Source organism: Cydia pomonella, chromosome 13 (assembly GCF_033807575.1).
Source record: "Cydia pomonella isolate Wapato2018A chromosome 13, ilCydPomo1, whole genome shotgun sequence".
Lineage (NCBI taxonomy): Eukaryota > Metazoa > Arthropoda > Insecta > Lepidoptera > Tortricidae > Cydia > Cydia pomonella.
In genome coordinates, this window is record NC_084715.1 from 17,898,426 (window position 1) to 17,919,048 (window position 20,623).

Here is a 20,623-nt window from a genome sequence, read left to right on the forward strand (position 1 = left end):
TTTCAAAACAACCTTTTTCATAGTACAGTCACGTCTGAAAATATCGATACGAAAAATGTGGCAAAAATATATATACACTACCTTAATATATGGGCAATAAAGTCGTATATACATATTTTTGGCTCTTTTTTCGTATCAATATTTTCTGACGTGACCGTACCGTATACAAACGGTCCAAAGGCGTGCTGTACGAATCGTCGACGATCCCAAACTCACAAGTGGTATTGAACCTTTAAGTCTAAGGAGAGACTTTGACTCCTTATGTGTGTTCTACCGCTTGTACAATGGGCTGTGCTCTGAAGAATTGTTTGACATGATGCCCACGGCTACTTTCCATCACCGCACCGCCCGCCGACGGCAGGGTGTTCATCTTCACACCCTAGAACCATGGTCACGCACTGTGCGGTTTAAGAGGAACTTCCTCCCGCGCACGCTCCGGTTGTGGAATGAGCTACCTGCCGAGGTTTTCCCGAGGGTCTACAGTATGAGGTTCTTCAAAAAAGGAGTTTACAGATTTTTAAAGGGTCGGCAACGCGCATGTGCATGTTTCTGGAGTTGCAGGCGTCCATAGGCTACGGTTACTGCTAACCATCAGGCGAGCCGAATGCTTGTTTGCCAAGGTCGTGGTATAAAAACATTTTTTTTCACTCATGTCATAATGATGACAAGTCGATCAAGCGTTAAACACAATATTATAGTTAATGACATAGTACTTAAACCCTACAATCGTTTGATTTATTATAGACATTAAATGATTATGTTTCTTCTATAAAATTCGTTGTATAAATGTTGATTTTACCGGCCCGTTATTTTGATTGGACGGTTGAAATACCTTCCGTTGAATTAGTCGCCAAAATAGTCCAATTTGAAGGGTTTGTTGACGTGTCCGGCCTCATTGACCTGGTTTGTGATAATTTACTTACAGGTAGTTTTCCTGGGGATGTATCTATGTTCAAATAGGTACCTTTTATACTTTTGACGACCGGTTTGGCCTAGTGGGTAGTGACCCTGCCTACGAAGCTGATGGTCCTGGGTTCAAATCCTGGTAAGGGCATGTATTTGTGTGATGAGCATGGATATTTGTTCCTGAGTCATGGGTGTTTTATATGTATTTAAGTATTTATAAATATTTATATATTATATATATCGTTGTCTAAGTACCTACCCTCAACACAAGCCTTATTGAGCTTACCGTGGCACTTAGTTAATTTGTGTAATAATGTCCTATAATATTTATTTATTTATTTAATATTTATTTATTTATACTAGGATACTTATACAATGTATTGACTTTTCGCAATCGAGGTGGCAGGTAGACAAGTAGAAACTAAGTATATGGTCTAACATATTTTAGGGAACGATCACGGCCTCTGGACAATACAATAAAAATTAACGATTCTGAGACATATATCCCGATTTTTTATTTAAGTCTCAAAAACTGAAAAATGTATCTCGACTGTAAGGGTGCAGCATAACAATTAGCTTTAGATTCTCTTAACTTTGCGATGTCTACAGGAAAGACGCGAAAGATTTAAGCATACTAAATATAAAATATGTATGACCCAAAGTCTAAACCATTATAATTAGATTTTATCTAAATATTGAATTGTCTATGTTGTGTTACATTCGGTCACCTTAAAAAATCTAACTAGGTATTGATAAATGAAGATTTATTCTGCGGCTGTAGTACGGTTCCATTTTTATCACTTGTCACTATGCCTGTCACATTCTAATAATGTAAGTGCGAAAGTGACAGGCATAGTGACAAGTGATAAAAATGCGAACGTGCTACAGGCGCTGTACTTTAGTTAGGTTAAGCTAATATGGTCCGTTCTTTATTATTTGTCACCATGTCTGTCACGTTCTAACAAGTATGTACCTAAGTGCGAAAGTGACGCATTGCATGACAGGTGATAAAAATGCGACCATGATACCGCTGCTGTAGTTGTAGCACGGTCGCATTTTTATCAGTTGTCAAGTGATAAAAATGTGACCGTGCTACAGGCGCTGTACGTTAGGTAAGTTAGACTATTATGGTCGCTTCTTTATTATTAGTCACCATGCCTGTCACGTTCTAACAAGTATGTAAGTGCGAAACTGCCGCATTGCATGACAGGTGATAAAAAGCGACCATGATACCGCTGCTGTAGTTGTATCACGGTCGCATTTTTATCACTTGTCACTATGCATGTTACGCATTTACATACTTGTTAGAACGTGACATGGCTTACAAGTAAGTAAATACTCGTATTATTTATTGTATCCAAAGTGAATAACCTAAGTATATATAAAAAAAAGAAATTGCATAAGAAATATGTAGCAATGTGAAATCACATATAAAAAGCACATTGTTAACCCTCTATTACAGAAGTATAAGTAATCGTGGATAAGTAAGCTACATCGTAATTTTCTTCGTAGTCACGGACATTAATTGATGAGCCATTTAGGGTTCAAGCTAATTAGGTTGTCTATACTAACGGTATGAAATATCCAATGTAATGTATATAATATATATAACCCAAAGTCAAAACCATTATAATTAGAATTTTTATAATCATTGAATTGTTATGATCTCTAATGTTGTGTAACATTCGGTCACCTTAAAAATTAACTGTAAACTCTCTATAACTTTTTCTCTTGGGAAAAGTGTAAGTGTACTACAAATAACTTGCTTAAATTAATGCGTAAACTTTTATAAAACTCTCAGAAAATGTATTTTTTAAGTAAAATCAAGGATAAAGTAAAAGAAAGAAAAATACAGTAGGCAAATTAATTTTATTTTATGTAAGTATGTCTAGTATTTACAAATGGGTCAAAATTGTCTTCGCTGTTTTGTTTTTGACCACTCTGTCACGCTAATATTGGTGTATCGTGTGAGTCTTTATAGCTGTAGATTAAAGAACAAATTAAAACTAAAAATCATCCCATAAAAAGCTACACACCGTGATACAGTTTTTACTAGTACGGGGATCAGATGACGCTTACTCAATGTTTCATTGCATTTACCTTAAAACTTGTTTATAAATTGTTTACAATGGTAAGTTCACCTTGTATCATTTATTACTTGTAAGCAGTTGTGAGCTATCATGTAGCTAAATAAAGTTATTTTATTTTATTTTTTTATTTATATTGAATGGGGACAAAAAACAAGACAACGAAAATAATTTTATTCTGACCCAAATACTCTCAAAGCTAGTATCATAAATGTAGATATATTATTAATAAAAAATGCTAAAATTAATCAACAGTTGCCACATACTACTTTTAATATACTGTACCTAATTATATATTATTTTTATTTTTTAGCACATGTTATTTATTGACAATAACAATATACATAATGGATATATACAGATGATTACTATAACTAGCTTATATCTAAAATAGGCCCTTGAGGCATTGTACCAAGGATGCTCGCGGCATTTCCTCGTTGTATCGCAATACTGATACGTTGTGCGAGGAAGCCGCCAGCTCTTCGGTCACCAGTTACGTCAACCAGACGTTTCGCGATTTCTCCAAAAAACTTGTGCGCGCTGGGACCCCATGGACCTAGAGTTTATTTATATTACACCTAAAAATATAGTTATTGGTAGGACGAACAAATTCAATGAATAGTTATTTGTTTTACAAGGGGGCAAAGTTTTTTTTTAACCCTCGTGCATTGAAACCCTCGCAACGCTCAAGATTCCACTTCTCGAACCACGAGCGGAGCGAAGTGGAATCTTGGGCGTTGCGAGAGTTTCAAAGCACGATGGTTAAATAAACTTTGCCTCCGAGTGAAACACAAGATTTTTCACCACATCAACACGAGGAAACTACTAACTATGAAATACCAAAAAATTCAAATGAAATCAAATCCAAATGAACGTAATAAAAAAAAATCATTCGAAATCATCATTTAAAAGTCAATTCTACTAGCTAATATAAGGAAACAACTCAAAATTTGCATCTGATTACTTTGCCCCACATGTGGATAAAATGCAACTTTCTCATTCGTTTTTAAACAATCAAGAGGGCCTTTACCAGTTGGTGTGGTGAAAAATACTTTTACAGTTTCTTTACTACATAGTTTTACTCTTATTTAATTAAAAACTAATTTATTTAATTTAGTATAGATTTTCGATTAACAGGTGATTTTCAATTAATTATTGACTTCATGATGAATGATTACTAATATCATGCTTTCTTTGATATTTTTTCCTAAATACAAATAATGAAAACATACAGGATTATCATACAAAATGATTCGATTGATTGACAGATGATTAATAAAATTATTTATTTATTTTTTATTGAATAAATGGCTTTTAGAACGAAAGCGGAGCATGAATCGGAGCGGCTCGGTGTTCTACTGTAAACGACGCATAAAAACCAACAGGCTATGTGTTATACTGATGGCAGACATGCAGTCCGCCGCCCATGCAGGCTGCATATGCGAGCGCATGTGGGAAGTAGTTCTGCTCGTAGTTTTCCGTGAACAGGTGCGCCAAACACGCGCGAGCACCGTTACGTCGCCTTCGTGAGTTACAGGCTACGTGTAAGTATACTGATGGCAGGCGTGTAGTTCGCTGCCCATGCAGGCCGCATATGCGAGCGCATGTGGGATGTAGTTCAGTTCGTAACTCGTAGCCGGTAAACTGACTAGGTACTTGTAACTATACTGGTGGCGGTGCAGCCCGCCATCGCCACCCATGCAGATCGCAATAACATTCTTATTTATTTAGAAAAAAATGCTTTTCTATATACATATTATATATATATTTTTATTATCAAAATCGGACACCTGTTTGTTTTAGTACCAATTCATTAAAAATCATTGTTCAATGGAATGAATAATAAATCATAGATTAATAAATTATTCATAAGTAAATAACCGATTGCTTTTCAGTTGATTGACAATTGATTAATTTATTATTAACCATTGAAAAATCGTATAATTAAAACAGACCACTGATTGATGTAGTTGAGCGTGTTGTAAATCTATGCGTAGCTGTATTGGTGACACGCGTGCAGCCCACTGCCCATGCAGGCCGCATATGCGAGTGCATGCGGCAGGTAGTTCTGCTCGTAGTTGCCTGTGAACAGGTGTGCCCACGGCCCACGCGCGAACACCGCCACGTCCTCGCCTCCGTGAGTCTCTCGGGACATCGGGACTAAGGCCGGGTAGGTATAGTTTGGGTTTTCTGAAGAAAAAAAAAAACTTTTAATAGTAGGTACTTGTAATAGTAAATAGTCGCGTACTGTGCGGTTTAAGAGAAATGTCTGCCCCGGACGCTCCGGCTGTGGAATGAATGCCGAGGTTTTCTCTAGGGAATACATGTGGAATGGGGTTCTTCGAAAAAGCAGTGTACTGGTTTTAAAGGACCTAACCTTCCTTGATTGTTTGAATCCCGGATGAAGAAGAAAGTATACCACGTACCTACTCGTCCATAGAAAAACAGAATATGTAGTGAGGGTTACTCTCCGCAGACGAAAACAACGTAATTATCCTAGTCGGTTTAATTACAAGAACTACTAATATTACTGATTTAACTTAAGACTGACGAAACTATCGTGACGACAGCAGGCGTTTCGACCGAGACACCGTGCTGCTATCGGAATAGTTCGCAAGATTAATGTTGGAAGGTGTTCAATAGCTTGAATGCAGTCAACCAAGCACTAATCCGCTCCTAGCTTTTGACATCGATCGGTAATTTGCATCTCGGAGGTCATGTTTCTACGTCGACACATCGTTAGCGCGTTCTATCTCGGATGTGGCGCCATCTCTTGACAAATTGGTGCACTACAAATATGTTTTTACTTCTAAATATTTCCATTCTCCATGGTTTTTTGTATGTTATTGACACAATAACAAACTAGGTTATTGGTTTTTTTTATTTGCAATACAAAATTAACCTAGAATATATTATGCTGAAACGATCACATCTAAATCAAAGTAATTTGTTAAGATTTAGTGAGTGGAAACCGTTTTCTCTCGAAATGGAATTTCATAAAAAAAAATACCGTTATTTCGTTAGGATCGCAAAGCTATTCTTCCCGCTTACGGTGCATTACGTTCAGAAAATGGAATTTAAAAAAGTCGTAGCCCTTTTGTGGATTATAATACGGCTCCTGTCATAAATTTAATTAACAATCTTGATGCCTTTCTCTAGAGACTTAGACGAAAAAAATCACGAACATAGGTCTTAAATGGACGTAGTTAAAGGAAAAGGATTCAATCCACAGCGAGATGAGCAAAAGTTATGGAGGTTTAAAGTTAGAAATGGTATTCCTCATTACTGATTCACTTTTCCCATAATACTTATTTGGATGAAACATGAGTTTTGACGTGTTTTAAGATTCTGTACATAAACGATTTAGTTTAATGTCGTATTTCTTGAGATATTTAACTAAATGTGGGGTTGGATCCATTTTGAGAAAATACTTTTTCCATGTAACCTTTTTCATTTTAAATAGGCAATAAGGATCCATCCCAATAAATTGGAAAAAAAAAACGAGAAAATCACCAAGAAAAGATAAAAAACTTTATTAAAAAAACAATGTAATAGCTTATCAAAGTATTGAGTATTAACAAAATTGAGATCACTTCTGTTTAACGATAATAAAAGCCTCTTATAATCACTAATCGTTTTTTTATTTTTTTTATTAGCCTATTTGTGTGTCCCACTGCTGGGCAAAGGCCTCCCCTCTAGCTTTCCAATCCTCCCTGTGCTGAGCAAGGTCCCGCCAGTCCCGCTGAAACGCATCACTACTCGTTTACATAAAAAAAATTTTAGGACATAAATCAAAATACCATTTTTGAACAATATTTCCCATGACATACCAAATTCATCACATATTAATCTTTTGTAAAACCAATGGAAAATGAATATTTAATAGTTAATACCAAAGTAATTGAAGATTAAAAGAAATATAACTATAACCATACCACTTACTTTTATGCCTATTTTCGTCATTTTTTTCATTCTTGTCATAGCATGCCTTCCTTGCAAAAAATTTAGGATCGCTATTCTCAGCTAAATAATAACATACACATATTAGAACAGAACTTTAATAATTTATCTTATCTTATCGGAAGAAGTTTTGATGGATTCAACCAAAATAGCTTTTACTCACCATTTTTGTCGTTACAAATTCACAGACCTGTCTTTCGCGACAATGCACAGCATGACGCAATAGCAAAATCAGTTTTTTTAGTTAAGTACAAAAATGATAGGTAAAGTTTCAAAATTATAATTACTATAACATTATTAATACCAGCAACGTATAAACGAAATTAATACTAAAAGCAATTTTTTTATGAACAATATAATTAACATGGATCGTTATTAAAATTTAGCATTGTATTGCCATTTTAAATTAAAAAAATCCCTATAACGTATTAATGTAAACTGGATCTTTTCCGTTGATTAATTTGCCACTATGAAACTATACCTGGAGTAAATTATCAAAAAAGATCCAAGTAACTTAAATCGACTTTGATGTTTGACGCTGAATATAAGAACAAGTTAATTTAAACCTGCAAAAATGATTCAAACAGTTTGAATGATTTCTTTCTTGTTTATGAATTACGATCCAAGTCGACATATATAGCAAAAAATTCAAAATTAGCCTATCATAGCAGTAAAACTGCCTTTTAGGTTAAGTATAAAGTTGTTTAAATTTAAAAAGTCAGCCTAAAGTTAATATATTTAACATGAATCGTTTTTGTTGTTTACTGACACACCAATGCTGGAATAACAAGAATTCCACAAATGTGATCCAAGTTTGCTAAATCATTTTTGTTGTTTAGCTAAAGTATTTACACATCGTCAAATTAGTTTCTCAAAAATGATCCAAATGGGTTGGATCAGTTTTGTTGATATATATTTAGGACGAAAAGTATTCATTGCATTTTCTCAAAAAGATTCCAAGCAGTTTGGATTTATCTTGTTGAAATTTATATAAACCAGTCCTGTCACTAACATAATTTTACAACAAGGTACCAAGAGTATTGAATACTTATTGGTGAATATCATTTTTAATCTTTCATACATGGGGGATGGTATCCGATGTCGATTAAAATATGAAAACGCTATGTGAGCTCAGTGCTTTTTTGCTGAATGAAAATATACACATTAAAGGCCTGCCTGGTATACTTAACTCATGTTTTGGTATTTTTGTGGATTGGATCCTTTTCCTTTAACTACGTCCAAATGTACTTTAAAAAAATATAATAAATTTTGCACAAAAGCTAAACATGAAAATTATTTCTAAAAATGAGAAATATTATGAACTCAGAGCTTTTTTATTTTTTTAAAGGCAAAAATTACAATTACAAAAGATGACATCCGCGCTCCCGAGCACGCACGTCCTTCTCGCTTATACTTACGCTCAGAGTGATAGAACACGAACTTACTGGATCTTAAACGCTTTTCTTGGCTATTCGAATCTAGCTATAATTTGATTTTGGCATTTGGATCGCGGGGTGAGCATCTGGCATGAAGCTTGATTAAGTAAATAAGAAGGCCTTGTTGACCTTGAGACCGAAGATTAGTCGAGACTAAGTGAAATTTGTTTATATACAAGATTCACTCAATTACAATCAGACTATGATGAAATTATCGGCCCGATTCGAAGAATGCAATACGATAACGATAAGTTCTGGCTTAGATAAGTTCTCATTTAGATATCGTTTGTTTGTTATATAATTGCCAGAAGCAACTCGATTCGGGCAACCAATGTCACCTTGACGTTAGAAATATTGTAGATATATCTTGTTGGGATCACAGCGGAATCGAAATAAACGTCAATTTTGACATGTCGTATAGTTATCGATCTTTCCAAGATCTTAAACGTGTCTTAATCATTCTTCGAGTCGGGCCGTGAGATGAAATTATATGATACCTCTCTTCTGGACGTAGCTTAAGGACGTACCCGGGTCCAAATTTTCTGTACAAAACAGTCTGCCGATATTTACGGGGGAGGGGCAACGTCAACGTAACGTACCTACGTAACGTACAAATAGCCATGTCCTATAAACGTCAGTCCACACTTCCATACGACTGGGCGCGCGAGGTTTTCGACAGAGGAGTAAGGCGACTCTGGTTGTTAAATCCTCCAAGCTGTAGTACTACAAGTACTTATTTTGTGGCTAACGTATGTTAAGAGTCTCACGAACCCGCCACCACAACACCGCTTCCATACATTCGAAGATACGCTCTCATTTTAAAATGACATTGATTGTTACATGGAAAATTGTTATACAAAGAAAATAGAGTGAGTAGAAATTTTGTGTGTAATACTTTTACTCCCTAGTACCGGTAATACATGGTGTTTATTTAGTTACCTACAATAAATTACTCATATTGAGCAATATTACTATGGGACCAACCCCGATATCGCAAAAAAATTGGCTGTATTCATACATTTTGGCTGTTTGACCTTGACATTTTCTATGGGAGAGATGATTTTTTTCCCGCGATTTCGGGGTTGGTCCCATAGTAAAAGTTGCTCAGTATGACCTATATATTCACCCCGTAAATTATTGCAGGTGGCTATTTAAATAAACAACCTGTAGATACCTATACGAGTAAATTACTTGAAGGTTGTCAATTTTCATGTCATTTTAGTAAGTCGCTTTAAAAATCAATAAAAGTTGATCGAGTCTATTGTCGAGACCTCTACCTAATGCAAGCTCGGTCGAATTTAAGCTTCCAATACAAAAGAAGTTTCGTTCTCATTTTATAACTCTGTGGCCCTAGTGAAAAAGGGTACAAGTCTCTGGCAGTTTAGGTGTATAAGGGCATAAGTGTTACGTGGAACTTACACCCCTTTACACCTGCGCTGCCAGAGACTTGTACCCTTTTTCACTAGGGCCACAGAACTATGTATTGGATTATAATGACACTTTGCACATATAATAACATGAGGTATATCTATGCCTTTAATTAGTTTATAAATAAATAAATAATAAATAAAAATGTTATTTATTCAGGTATTAACCCATTAAATTACAATAACGCAACAATACAATAAAATAAAATATACAATTAAAATTAAGGCTAATTATATAGGTGTATACACTACTTTAACAATACTGTTCGCCGTTTCGCTCACTCTCCCGACAAACGACCAGTGCCTTTTACGCATTATAGCGTAAAAGTCATCTACTCTGTTCTCGGCGAACATACCAGACGCACTACACCGCCACGGTAGCCGTAACATTGCACGAAACGCGTTGTTGTACTGTACTCGAAGTCTATTGTTATATAGCTCCAGCTTATAAAACAAACGAAATAGAGCAAAAACAAGATTTGTATGAAAAACTTAAATTCGCTGTATTTTTAATTATGGTATCTGAGGCTACATAAACTAATTACAGGCATAGATATACCTTATCCTATTTAAGTATAAAGTTTTAGAGCAATCTAGCTAGTGGTTTTAAAATGAGAGCCTAAACTACGTTTGTATGGAGAACCGAGCTTGCTGCGGAATCTCAATTTTCAGACAGCATTTATATATTTTCTAAAACAATATACACCGTGTTTCTATTGAATTCCGTTAACTTCGGGGTATTGGTAAGTATGTTTAAGGAAACTATATGACATTGATAATTTTCCAAAAAAAATTTTTTTTTTTTTTACATTTTTTTTGTTATAAAAAGTAATTAAATGTTGCATATAGCGTTGTTGTTGCACGGGCATTACATTTATCTCAATCAAACAAATGAAAACTGTGACATGTCAATGTCATTTCGAACATCGATCGTCCGAGATAGTACTTACGTTTAGTAGCAAATGTATTAACCCGTACTAAACACTAATCAATATGTGAACGGGCCCTAAGGTAAGTGTACACACTCGTAAGAGCTTTATAAGATAAAAATAAAATATTGATTATCTCCGAAATGGAATTAATTAGAATACCGGTGTCTTTGAGAAAGTTACTTAATTTAAGCTCAGGAATGTACCCTTGAAATTAACGCAAATAAAAAAAAACGCGGTGTATAGAAATGACGGGTTAATGTCAATCATAGGGTAGTTTACCGTATGTTATTTTTTCAATCCATTAACGCAAAAACAAACATTATAACGATCCTGAAAAATAAACATTGCCCACGGTAATTAGTGCTAGAACCAGGTCAAGTGACATCATTTCCGTGAAACGAGTCCATGTATGAACTAGTGTTGGTAGGAATTCCAATCTTTTGAGTCTAAATATGAAGAACTCGACTCGTAACGTGTTTACGAGACTCTGTACTAAAGAAGTATAAGTCTCGAGTCGAGTCTTAGTCTTTTTTAAGTGCAACTCAAAAGGACTCGAATAAAGACTCCATCAACCATTTAGCAGGTTGTATCTAAATATTACTAAGCAGTACAGAAAAAAAGGGTTATTGTATTGTTAAGCTAACTTGAAAGTTTTTTTCCAGTTTTTGGTGAAAAAATGAGTCCTCTGAGAAGGAATTTAATTTTAATTTTGTTTCGTAAGTATTGAGTTGTTTTTTTATTGTAATTTTTTGTTATGTATTAGTTTTATTATCTAGATGTTTGACATGTTTTCAAAATATATATTTATAATTTTGTTTAAATGCATAAGCTTGAAATGGATTTATACTGTATCCACTTCTACATGGATTTTTCCTTATTAGCAATATAGATACGAGTATGTCTCTCGGGTCTCTAGCAAGTTAAAAATAACTCGAGTTTCGACTTAATCGTTCGAGTCTAAAATAACAGTCAAGTTTTTAAACAGAGGACTCAAAGGATTCGAATCTTAGCCATCACTAGTATGAATATTATTTGTTTTCATGAAGGGATTATGTGGAGTTTCGGTAGTTTTGCGTTCATAGCGGCGAATATTATGCGGACCTTTTGCCTAAATACGCTGGAAAAGGGCATTGAACTTTGCGCAAAACTTTTAAGTATTAATATAATAATAATAAATAAATATTCTTTATTTGCTTAAGAGTGAAGTGTAGCACATACTCGTACAAAAAGAGAAAATGTATTTCCACTTCTAAATATTTTACGTTAGCTTTATTTTAATCTTCTGTTTCTGTGAAATGATTCTGTCTTTAATAATATATTTGTAACAAGTTATATCTATAGTATAATAAATTAAACATTATTTATTTAAATAAACTTGTATATTTTATTCGTCAATATAATATGTAATTTAAATTATTTAAGTTATACAACTTATTTATAAATATACTAAAAACTAAACTACAAAACTTAAAATCTAGATCTAAAAATAAATAAAAATAGACTTAAAATAAAATAAAACTATCCCCCTGCGGCATGGTGCCGTAGATGCTAGCAGCATTTCCTCGCTGTATCGCAAGACTAATTCTTTGAGCGAGGAAGCTGCCATGCAGCTCTGCGGTCACCGGTGACCTCTCTAATCCTTTTCGAAAGTTCCTTAAAAAGGTTAAAGGCGCTCGGACCCCACGGACCAAGGGTCTCGACGCCAAATGGTACGAAATTATATTCGGTGCCGAGACCCCTATATTTAGTCTTTTTTAATTTTTCGGCCGCCTCTGCCGCCGCGCCAGCCTTAGCAGAAGTGCCGTGGAGATGAGACGGGGCTAGGGTGTCTACACAGGTGGCGTCCCACACCAGCACCCGTCCCAACTTCCACGGAATTAGTGTCATTCCATCCGGTCTCTTGCCATCATCTCTTATAATGCGGGGGGCTCGAGTAGAGCTGGCACATTGACGCTGGCAAGAGACCGGCGGAGAATGTCGTTGAGCGCGGCGTGTCTAGAGAAGCGGCCGGCGCTCCTTTGGCAGGAGAGTCCGTGGTGTCCGAGGACGTCGACGTCAGTGCCGCAGGGGCACCTATGTGGAGCGCAAACCCGGACGCCGAGACGCAGACAGGCAGCATTTAAATTAATATTATATAAAATTATGTTAAAAGGTATTGAACGCTGCCTAGTAAATACGTATATTTTAGATAGCAATAACATTGAGTAAGTATATATCGATCTATAGTTTTTTAATTCTATTCTATTTTTCTTTGGACTGTTACCTTTAATTCGAAACATATTATTATGTAATGTATGTAACGTTATTTTTTGCAGAATCCAATCAAACTCAGACCCCAAAGTTCATCCACGACACCTGCTAACTTTAATTACTTCGCTGAAACTTTAGAATGAACATCACACTTGGAGAGTAAACCTATTGGATCATACACGAGCATCAAAGTTCCGAGCATAGGCCAATTCGAACGTACCCTGACCTGACATCAGAATGATAACTGAATGATGCTATTTATAGACCGCAGACCAGGAGCATATTTCGTCAGTCATCAGCTCCCGGTTGATACTTGGTCAGATGATAGTTTACATGTTGTTTTAAATTTACAAAACCATCAGCCGGTTGTATTGCGGTGGAAAGACCGCCAACTGTAAAATTAACATGTAAAAAATACGCGCCTTACCACTAAGTATGCGTAATGTGTAAATTGCGTAATCCGTTTATGGCGTTTCAGGCGTTTCATCTGATGAAATGCTACATGCAAAGTTGAATGATTTGTTATTGCTGTCATAAAAAGGTAAAGTGCTTATTTTTTACATGTTCATGCGACCAGGGGGCCTACCGCGAAAACCGAAATTCGCAAAATGCGGAGATCTTTCTCTATTACTCTCACGAAGACGTAATTAGAGTGAAAGAGAAAAATGCCCGCAATTGACGAACTTCGATTTTCACGGTAGGCCCCCAGCTGACGTTCTTAACACCGCGATATAACCGGCTGCGTATTTTTTAAAGTAACAATAACATCTGAACTATCATCTGACAAGATATCGAACGGGTGGCAATGACAATTTTTTTTACGTGTTTCGGTGACTGCCATTCGTCAACCCATCAACGAAGTGGCAGCTGACGTCCATGAGGGTTCATCATACATAACCGTTAACTAATATACGAGTTTCCGCCGGGGAGGCGATTGGTCATGGAAATCTGTTCCTGGCTCGCGGTCTATTAGTTATCGTGCTTCTCGCCCACGCACTTAAATGTACGGACATAACTGAATGATATCAATTAGATGTCTATTTGATGTCAGTATACGTTCGAATTGGCCTGTTAAATGTCGGCACTATGCTATTTATATTTCCGCGAAACTTTGATATAGATAAACTTCAAAGCTTTGAAACATTCTATTGATATTTGTAAATTAATTGAAAATTTAAATCCTGTTGCCAATCTACAACATCGTTGGTACCAAGTTTTCACGTTCTTTTAAGGTTCTTGGGTTCAGGTTCCTATCTCACTCTCACTGAGCGTAAGTGTGAGTGAGACGGCTGTGCTTGACCGGGATCGTGAATATCATGTTTTTTAATTGTTTTAGTACGTGTGTTTTAACTAATTTCGATCAAAAGTCAAATTGCGCATATATAGAAGAAATTTTCATAGTTCGAGCTTTTATGCAAAAAGTGTTACACATTTTTAAAGTGCGTTTTAGACCTATGTTAGTGTTTTTTTTTTCTATCAAGCGATATAAATTCGGTTTGAAGACTTTGAAGTTACTAGAGATTCCGGTTTGAAGGCCTCAAGATTTATTTTGAGTAAAGTTATCTGAAAAAGCGCTACGACAATTCATAAACTCTGTTGAACCTACTGCACCTTAACCTAACTACGGCAAAAACCAAAAAGATTGATTAAGATTTCAGTATTTTGTGAATGTGTGGCATAAATAAATCCCAACAAAAACATGAATGTGAAATGAGAGCCAAGTCTTAGACAGACACAGTAGTCAAATTTATCTACTTATAGTTTTATCTGATTTATATAGAAATTGTGTCAAAAAATACTGCTGTCTATGTTGATGTTGATAAAACATTTATATTGCAGAAAAGATGCTTAAAAACTGTTTTTAGAATGTACATGGATGAATCGCTACGTGAAGTGTTTAGGGAGAAGCGCTTTTTGACCCTTGCCGGTATTTATATATTAGAATTGAGCCTATTTGTAAAAAAACACCCTGAATATTTCACAAAGCGTTCATGCAAAGAAAATATCAGATCACAATATAAGTACAATATGGTACTTCCGAGAACTAGCACCTCAATATATAAAAAAGTACGTTCATATCGGCTATTAATGTCTTCAACCATCTGCCAAACGAAATAAAAAGCCTCGAAGGAAATACTTTTAAAAGATGCTTAAAAAACTTTTTAATAGACAAAGTCTTCTATAATTTAAAAGAATTTTATAACTATGTAAACCTAAATGTATATTAAAATATAGTTTAAGATAAAATATTAAAACCTAGTTTAAGTTAAAAATAATTGTACACCCGAGAAGGGTAAAACTGTTGATACTCATCAAAAAATGTACCTAAGTCATATTCTTGTACCTACACAGTTTGCACAATAAATATTTCTGATTTCTGATTTTTCTAATAATTTTCTGGTACTTTATTTTGTACAATATATTTACAATACTAAAAAAAATGTTTTAATACACGGTTTCAAAGAGGCCCGACATGTTTGGTGTTCCTTAAACCTTATAAGAACCGTAATAGGTCACTGCGCTTACCTGCGTAAAAAATGGGGCTGGACTGACGCTGAGAAATGCGACTGCGAAGACCCTAAACAAACTGTGCACCACATTGTTTTCGAATGCCCCATAACCTAGTATGACGGGCCACCCATGGACTTCAAAGACCTCACGATCGCCGCTATCGACTACTTACAGAATGCTAAATTTAAGCTTGAATTTGCATGTAAATACTTAAAACACACTATAAACTTGCCATACGATAAATAAATAGATGCATACGCACCATCGCCGCTAGCATCACCTATGATGTGGGAATGAAAAACCGACACTGTGGCCATCCCATCATCATCCCGCCGCGCTATAAGACATCCGACACCACTACCCTATCTCCACGGTGACCCATGTTAGTGGGCCATTATGATGGCCCGTCGTGTAGAGGTATTAGATAGACTTACTGAGATCGTCAGACGTGAGGTCGTATCTTTGTGAGTCGTGGCCTTGCTTGTGGCCTGGCCCCGTCGCGTAGCTTAGGGTCGTGAACGGCTGGTGGTCTGATGCATTTATCTGGAATAAGGTATCATCTATTAAAAAAATGTTGTCAATGCAATATAAATTAGGAGGGAAGGAGACGGCCGCTTCTCCATCCAAAAGAAGTCCCCATTTTCCTCTCTGTGTAAATATTAGGAGTGAAAAACAGGTTTCATAGTAATTTTTAAATATTCATAACTCTTCTAATAATTAAAAATTCTGTTGATATGCAACAAACTGTGTCAAAATATTTTCAATAATTAACATTATTGAGAGAGGAAAATGAGGACTACTTTTGTATGAAAAGGCGATTTCACGCGATACTCCGCTTTAATTCGTCTTATTAACAATAAATAAAATCAAAAGTCTCCAGCGGCTGTAACACGGTCGCATTTTTATCATTTGTCAGTATGCCCGTCACTTTCGCGCTTACATACTTGTTAGAAAGTGACAGGCATGGTGACAAATGATAAAGAACCGACCATCATAGCCCTACAGTTAACTAATATGATGATATTTGACTGATAGTGACATCCCGGACAGGATTGCAGTAACAAAGACTCTTCTTACCATAATAAATATTGATAAAATATAACTATCTCTTTCATGGTCACATACCCCTAAATAGCTGTTTATTACTAATTTAGTACGTACCAGCTAAGTTTAAAGAGCCTTTTGAAGTGCTTAGATCCTAAATGCGAAAGAGGCAGCGCGCAGTTATCTTAAAAAGCGCAGTTGGTGTGCAGTCCGTCCGTTTCAGTCCTTAAATAGTTGAGCACTAGAGCAAGGCTAACCTAACTTTGCAGCGAATTTGATAGCACAGGGAGTGCAAATGTTATTTCAAACGTTATAATTTCATAGAAGTTTGATGTTTATGTTAACACTTCCACACTCTATATTATCAATGCAGAATGACTGATAGCACTCTAGCTTTGAGAAATCTTAGGAAGATAAGCTTGCCCAAATACTTAGTGCACAGTACCTCGTTCCCATATATTCAGCTAGGAATTCTACGAACTGTACAAAGCAATACAATATAGCTGTCGGCCCAAATCGAAGAATGAGATACACTAACGATAAGTTCTGGTTTAGATAAGTTCTCATTTAGATATCGTTTGTATGTCGTATGACAGAAACAGCTCAATTCGGGCAACCAATGTCACTTTGACGTTAGAAATCGTAGATAGATCTTATTGGGATCACAGCGGAACCGAAATAAACGTCAATTTTGACATATCATTTAGTTATCGATCTTTCCAAGATCTTAAACGTGTCTTAATCATTCTTCGAATCGGGAAGTGTGTTTTTTTAATCATATTACGAACCCTGTTACTGAAACCAAGTATGTCGGATCCTCGCTTGCTGTACCCGCTGTACGTCATGGTGTGGCTATGATCTGACGTGACCACCACCAGAGTTTCTTCAGTGTTCACCATCCTGAGCGCTGCTTCCACTGCCTTCGCCAGCTCCACGGTCTCGTCTAAGGCCTTTTGGGCTTTGGTCTCGTGGTGGGCGGTGTCTATTCTGCCTCCTGTAATAAAGTAATAACAGAAGATAAGGTTGATTAGAAGCGCTGGTGGCCTAGCGGTAAGAGCGCTTGACTTGCAATCCGGAGGTCGCGGGTTCAAACCCCGCCTCGTACCAATGAGTTTTTCGGAATTTATGTACGAAATATCATTTGATATTTACCAGTCGCTTTTCGGTGAAGGAAAACATTGTGAGGAAACCGGACTAATCCCAACAGGGCCTAGTTTATCCTGTGGGTTGGAAGGTCAGATGGCAGTCGCTTTCGTAAAAATTACTGCCTACGCCAAATTTTGGGATTAGTTGTCAAGCGGACCCCAAGCTCCCATGAGCCGTGGCAAAATGCCGGGACAACGCGAGGAAGAAGAAGAGAAGAAGATAAAGATAGTCACAAAGGAAAATTATTTTTCATTACTCATGCTTTGAAAGTGGGTCGTTGTTCTATAAACTGTTCAGAAAGTGATACGTTTCTGTTCTAGAGCATTTTACTTTCTAAATAAGTTTTTTTTTACCATAAGCTATTAAAATTAGGTTTTAAATGGATTTATTGTATAATTTCTCCATTCTAATATTTAACTCCCCATGCCATAAATAGCGATACTTTAACCTAAATTGTTTATTGAAAGTACCCTCAAGAAATACTATGAAAGTTTATAGTCATGTTTCTTTTAAAAACATGCGTTTTTCTTTCCTCGTATTGGAAATCAAAAGTAGCGTGTTTACCTCGGGTAAAAATCATCATTTCAGCCTCGGACTATTGGCGCTCACTACGTTCGAGCACCAAACTAGCTCGACTGAAATGAGTGCCTTTCAGCCGTTGGTTAACAATCTACTATAGACAAGCGAATTATAGGACATTATTACACAAATTGACTAAGTCCCACAGTAAGCTCAATAAGGCTTGTGTTGAGGGTACTTAGACAACGATATATATAATATATAAATATTTATAAATACTTAAATACATAGAAAACACCCATGACTCAGGAACAAATATCCATGCTCATCACACGAATAAATGCCCTTACCAGGATTTGAACCCGGGACCAATCGGCTTCGTAGGCAGGGTCACTACCCACTAGGCCAGACCGGTCGAATTGTAATAGTTAGTACATTACGATACAAGTGCGAAAAGTAGGAAATAACCTTTATTACCTTTAACACCTAACCCTAACCTTTTCGCACGTGTATTGTACAACGTTTTCCAGTACATATGGCTTTTTCAATTTTCGAGATAAGCAAGTATAGTGCTATTTACCTCACTAGGGTGGTAAAGTAGCACCATATGTACTGTAAAAAATCTTTGAATACAGTTTTGTTTCTATCCAAGAATAAAATAATGTTTCCTTTAAGTAAAATGGGTAAACTTAACGTTTTAAGGTACTTTCTTTCCAGAACCCATTATTTCTTTCACCTATGTATATCAACATACCTAACACAGTAAAATAATTTTAAAATTTATATTAAATGTCTAATATTGGAGCAAAGAAGGGACATGTTACGGTAATTATGACACGTAATATTTCATACAATACTCTGATGGAATGTTCGAGAAGTGTCTGTCAGTTAAGCTTGATACCCAAAGGATAAATTAGAAACAAACATTTAATTACGACTTAAATTTTATCTCTTATTATTCGTGTAATAAAGTTGGAGTAAAGGCAGGATTCCACCAGTGTGACACTGTGCGGCAAATCATATGGACCCGGGTACGTCCTTAGTATAGATAGGTATGGGCATTGTGAATAACATCTCGCTTTGTTTGGTAGGGCACAGCACAGCGGATGTTTCATTCCAGATCTAGAGCAGAGCCCAACTGAGGAAGTACCTCCACCTTACAGAAAACCGCAGCCAAATAACACTAGACCCTACTCAGTGTTGTGTTCCTGTCGGTGAGTAAGGTTGCCAGAGCTCAACGAGGGGGAGGGGGGGTTTGGGTTGGCAACGCGCATGTAACTCCTCTGGAGTTGCAGGTGTACATAGGCTACGGAGACTGCTTACCATCAGGCGGGCCGTATGCTTGTTTCCCACCGACGTGGTATTAAAAAACATACAATTTTCGTCAGTCGCTACACCCGAGACATCTAGTGTCAAGTAGCGGTACTGATAATTCCGCGACTTAATGTTAGATGTCGACCAAACTGATGTATGGAGAGAGCACTCTATGATTACTTCTTATTTCTCAATGCTCCTGCTAAGTGAGGAATAACGGCCCAATTCCAACTTTAACGCATTCACTGCCAACGTTTTCGTAGCGCTACACGCGTAGCCGATTCTAGCGTTTTCCCGCTTTGTAGAGGAAAGCGACTACGAACAGAGCGCCTGCCGAGCGGGTTCCCGGCACTCAATGTGTTAAGATACGTAAAATATTAGGTATATATGCGATCCATATATATCGTATATAGATCGCATATATACCTAATAGTCTACTAGACCTAATATTTGACGGACCGTAAGCCTATTATTGGTGCCCGGGAAAAAGGCATTGCGATTGTTTGTAAATGGATGACCTGTTTTCCATACCGTAATACACTTAGTTTTTTACCTACATGTTTTATTTAAGGTGACATTAACTACGAGTAAAATTATACGCAAATTCACCTAAATTAATAGACATTCACCACAAAACGAATATTATACAGAAACGATAAAACAAAGAGAAAATGTCATGTTTACATACGAAAATTATATTCTATAAAGTTAAAGTTACATAGGATATTGAATACTGTTTATACTGAGTTTGAGGGTAACCTTTGAATATAATATATGAATATATTATATTAATTTCGTTCTAGATGAAAACTACATTATACCTGATACCGACTATAATATATGCTTTAAATTTATATGGTTCAATTCTACGTACTGAAACTATTACGTAAACACTGCTTATCAAGTTTGAAATTTAGCCGTAAGGGACACCTATTGTATTTATATTGATATTTGCTATGTATTATTGTTACCTAAATAAATCAAGGTAAATAAGATGTATTAGGATAACTTCAATGCTTTTAAGGGTTCCGTACCAAAAAGGTACAAAAGGAAGGGTTCTTTTTGTACCTCTTTGGTGCGACTCTGTCCGT

General features: G+C 36.2%; 1 protein-coding gene across 1 annotated transcript in view; it reads right to left on the minus strand.

Moving 5' to 3' along the window:
• Nucleotides 1–4,314: 4,314 nt before the first annotated feature.
• LOC133524450 (alkaline phosphatase-like) overlaps nucleotides 4,315–20,623 on the minus strand; it is a 53,719-nt gene continuing 37,410 nt past the window's right edge. The window contains exons 7-9 of the mRNA XM_061860490.1: nucleotides 17,342–17,547; nucleotides 15,944–16,052; nucleotides 4,315–5,183 (exon numbers count right to left, since the gene is read on the minus strand). Of these exons, the coding sequence (XP_061716474.1) occupies nucleotides 4,981–5,183; nucleotides 15,944–16,052; nucleotides 17,342–17,547 (518 nt within the window). The 3' untranslated portion in view covers nucleotides 4,315–4,980. The remainder of the gene's footprint in view (nucleotides 5,184–15,943; nucleotides 16,053–17,341; nucleotides 17,548–20,623) is intronic.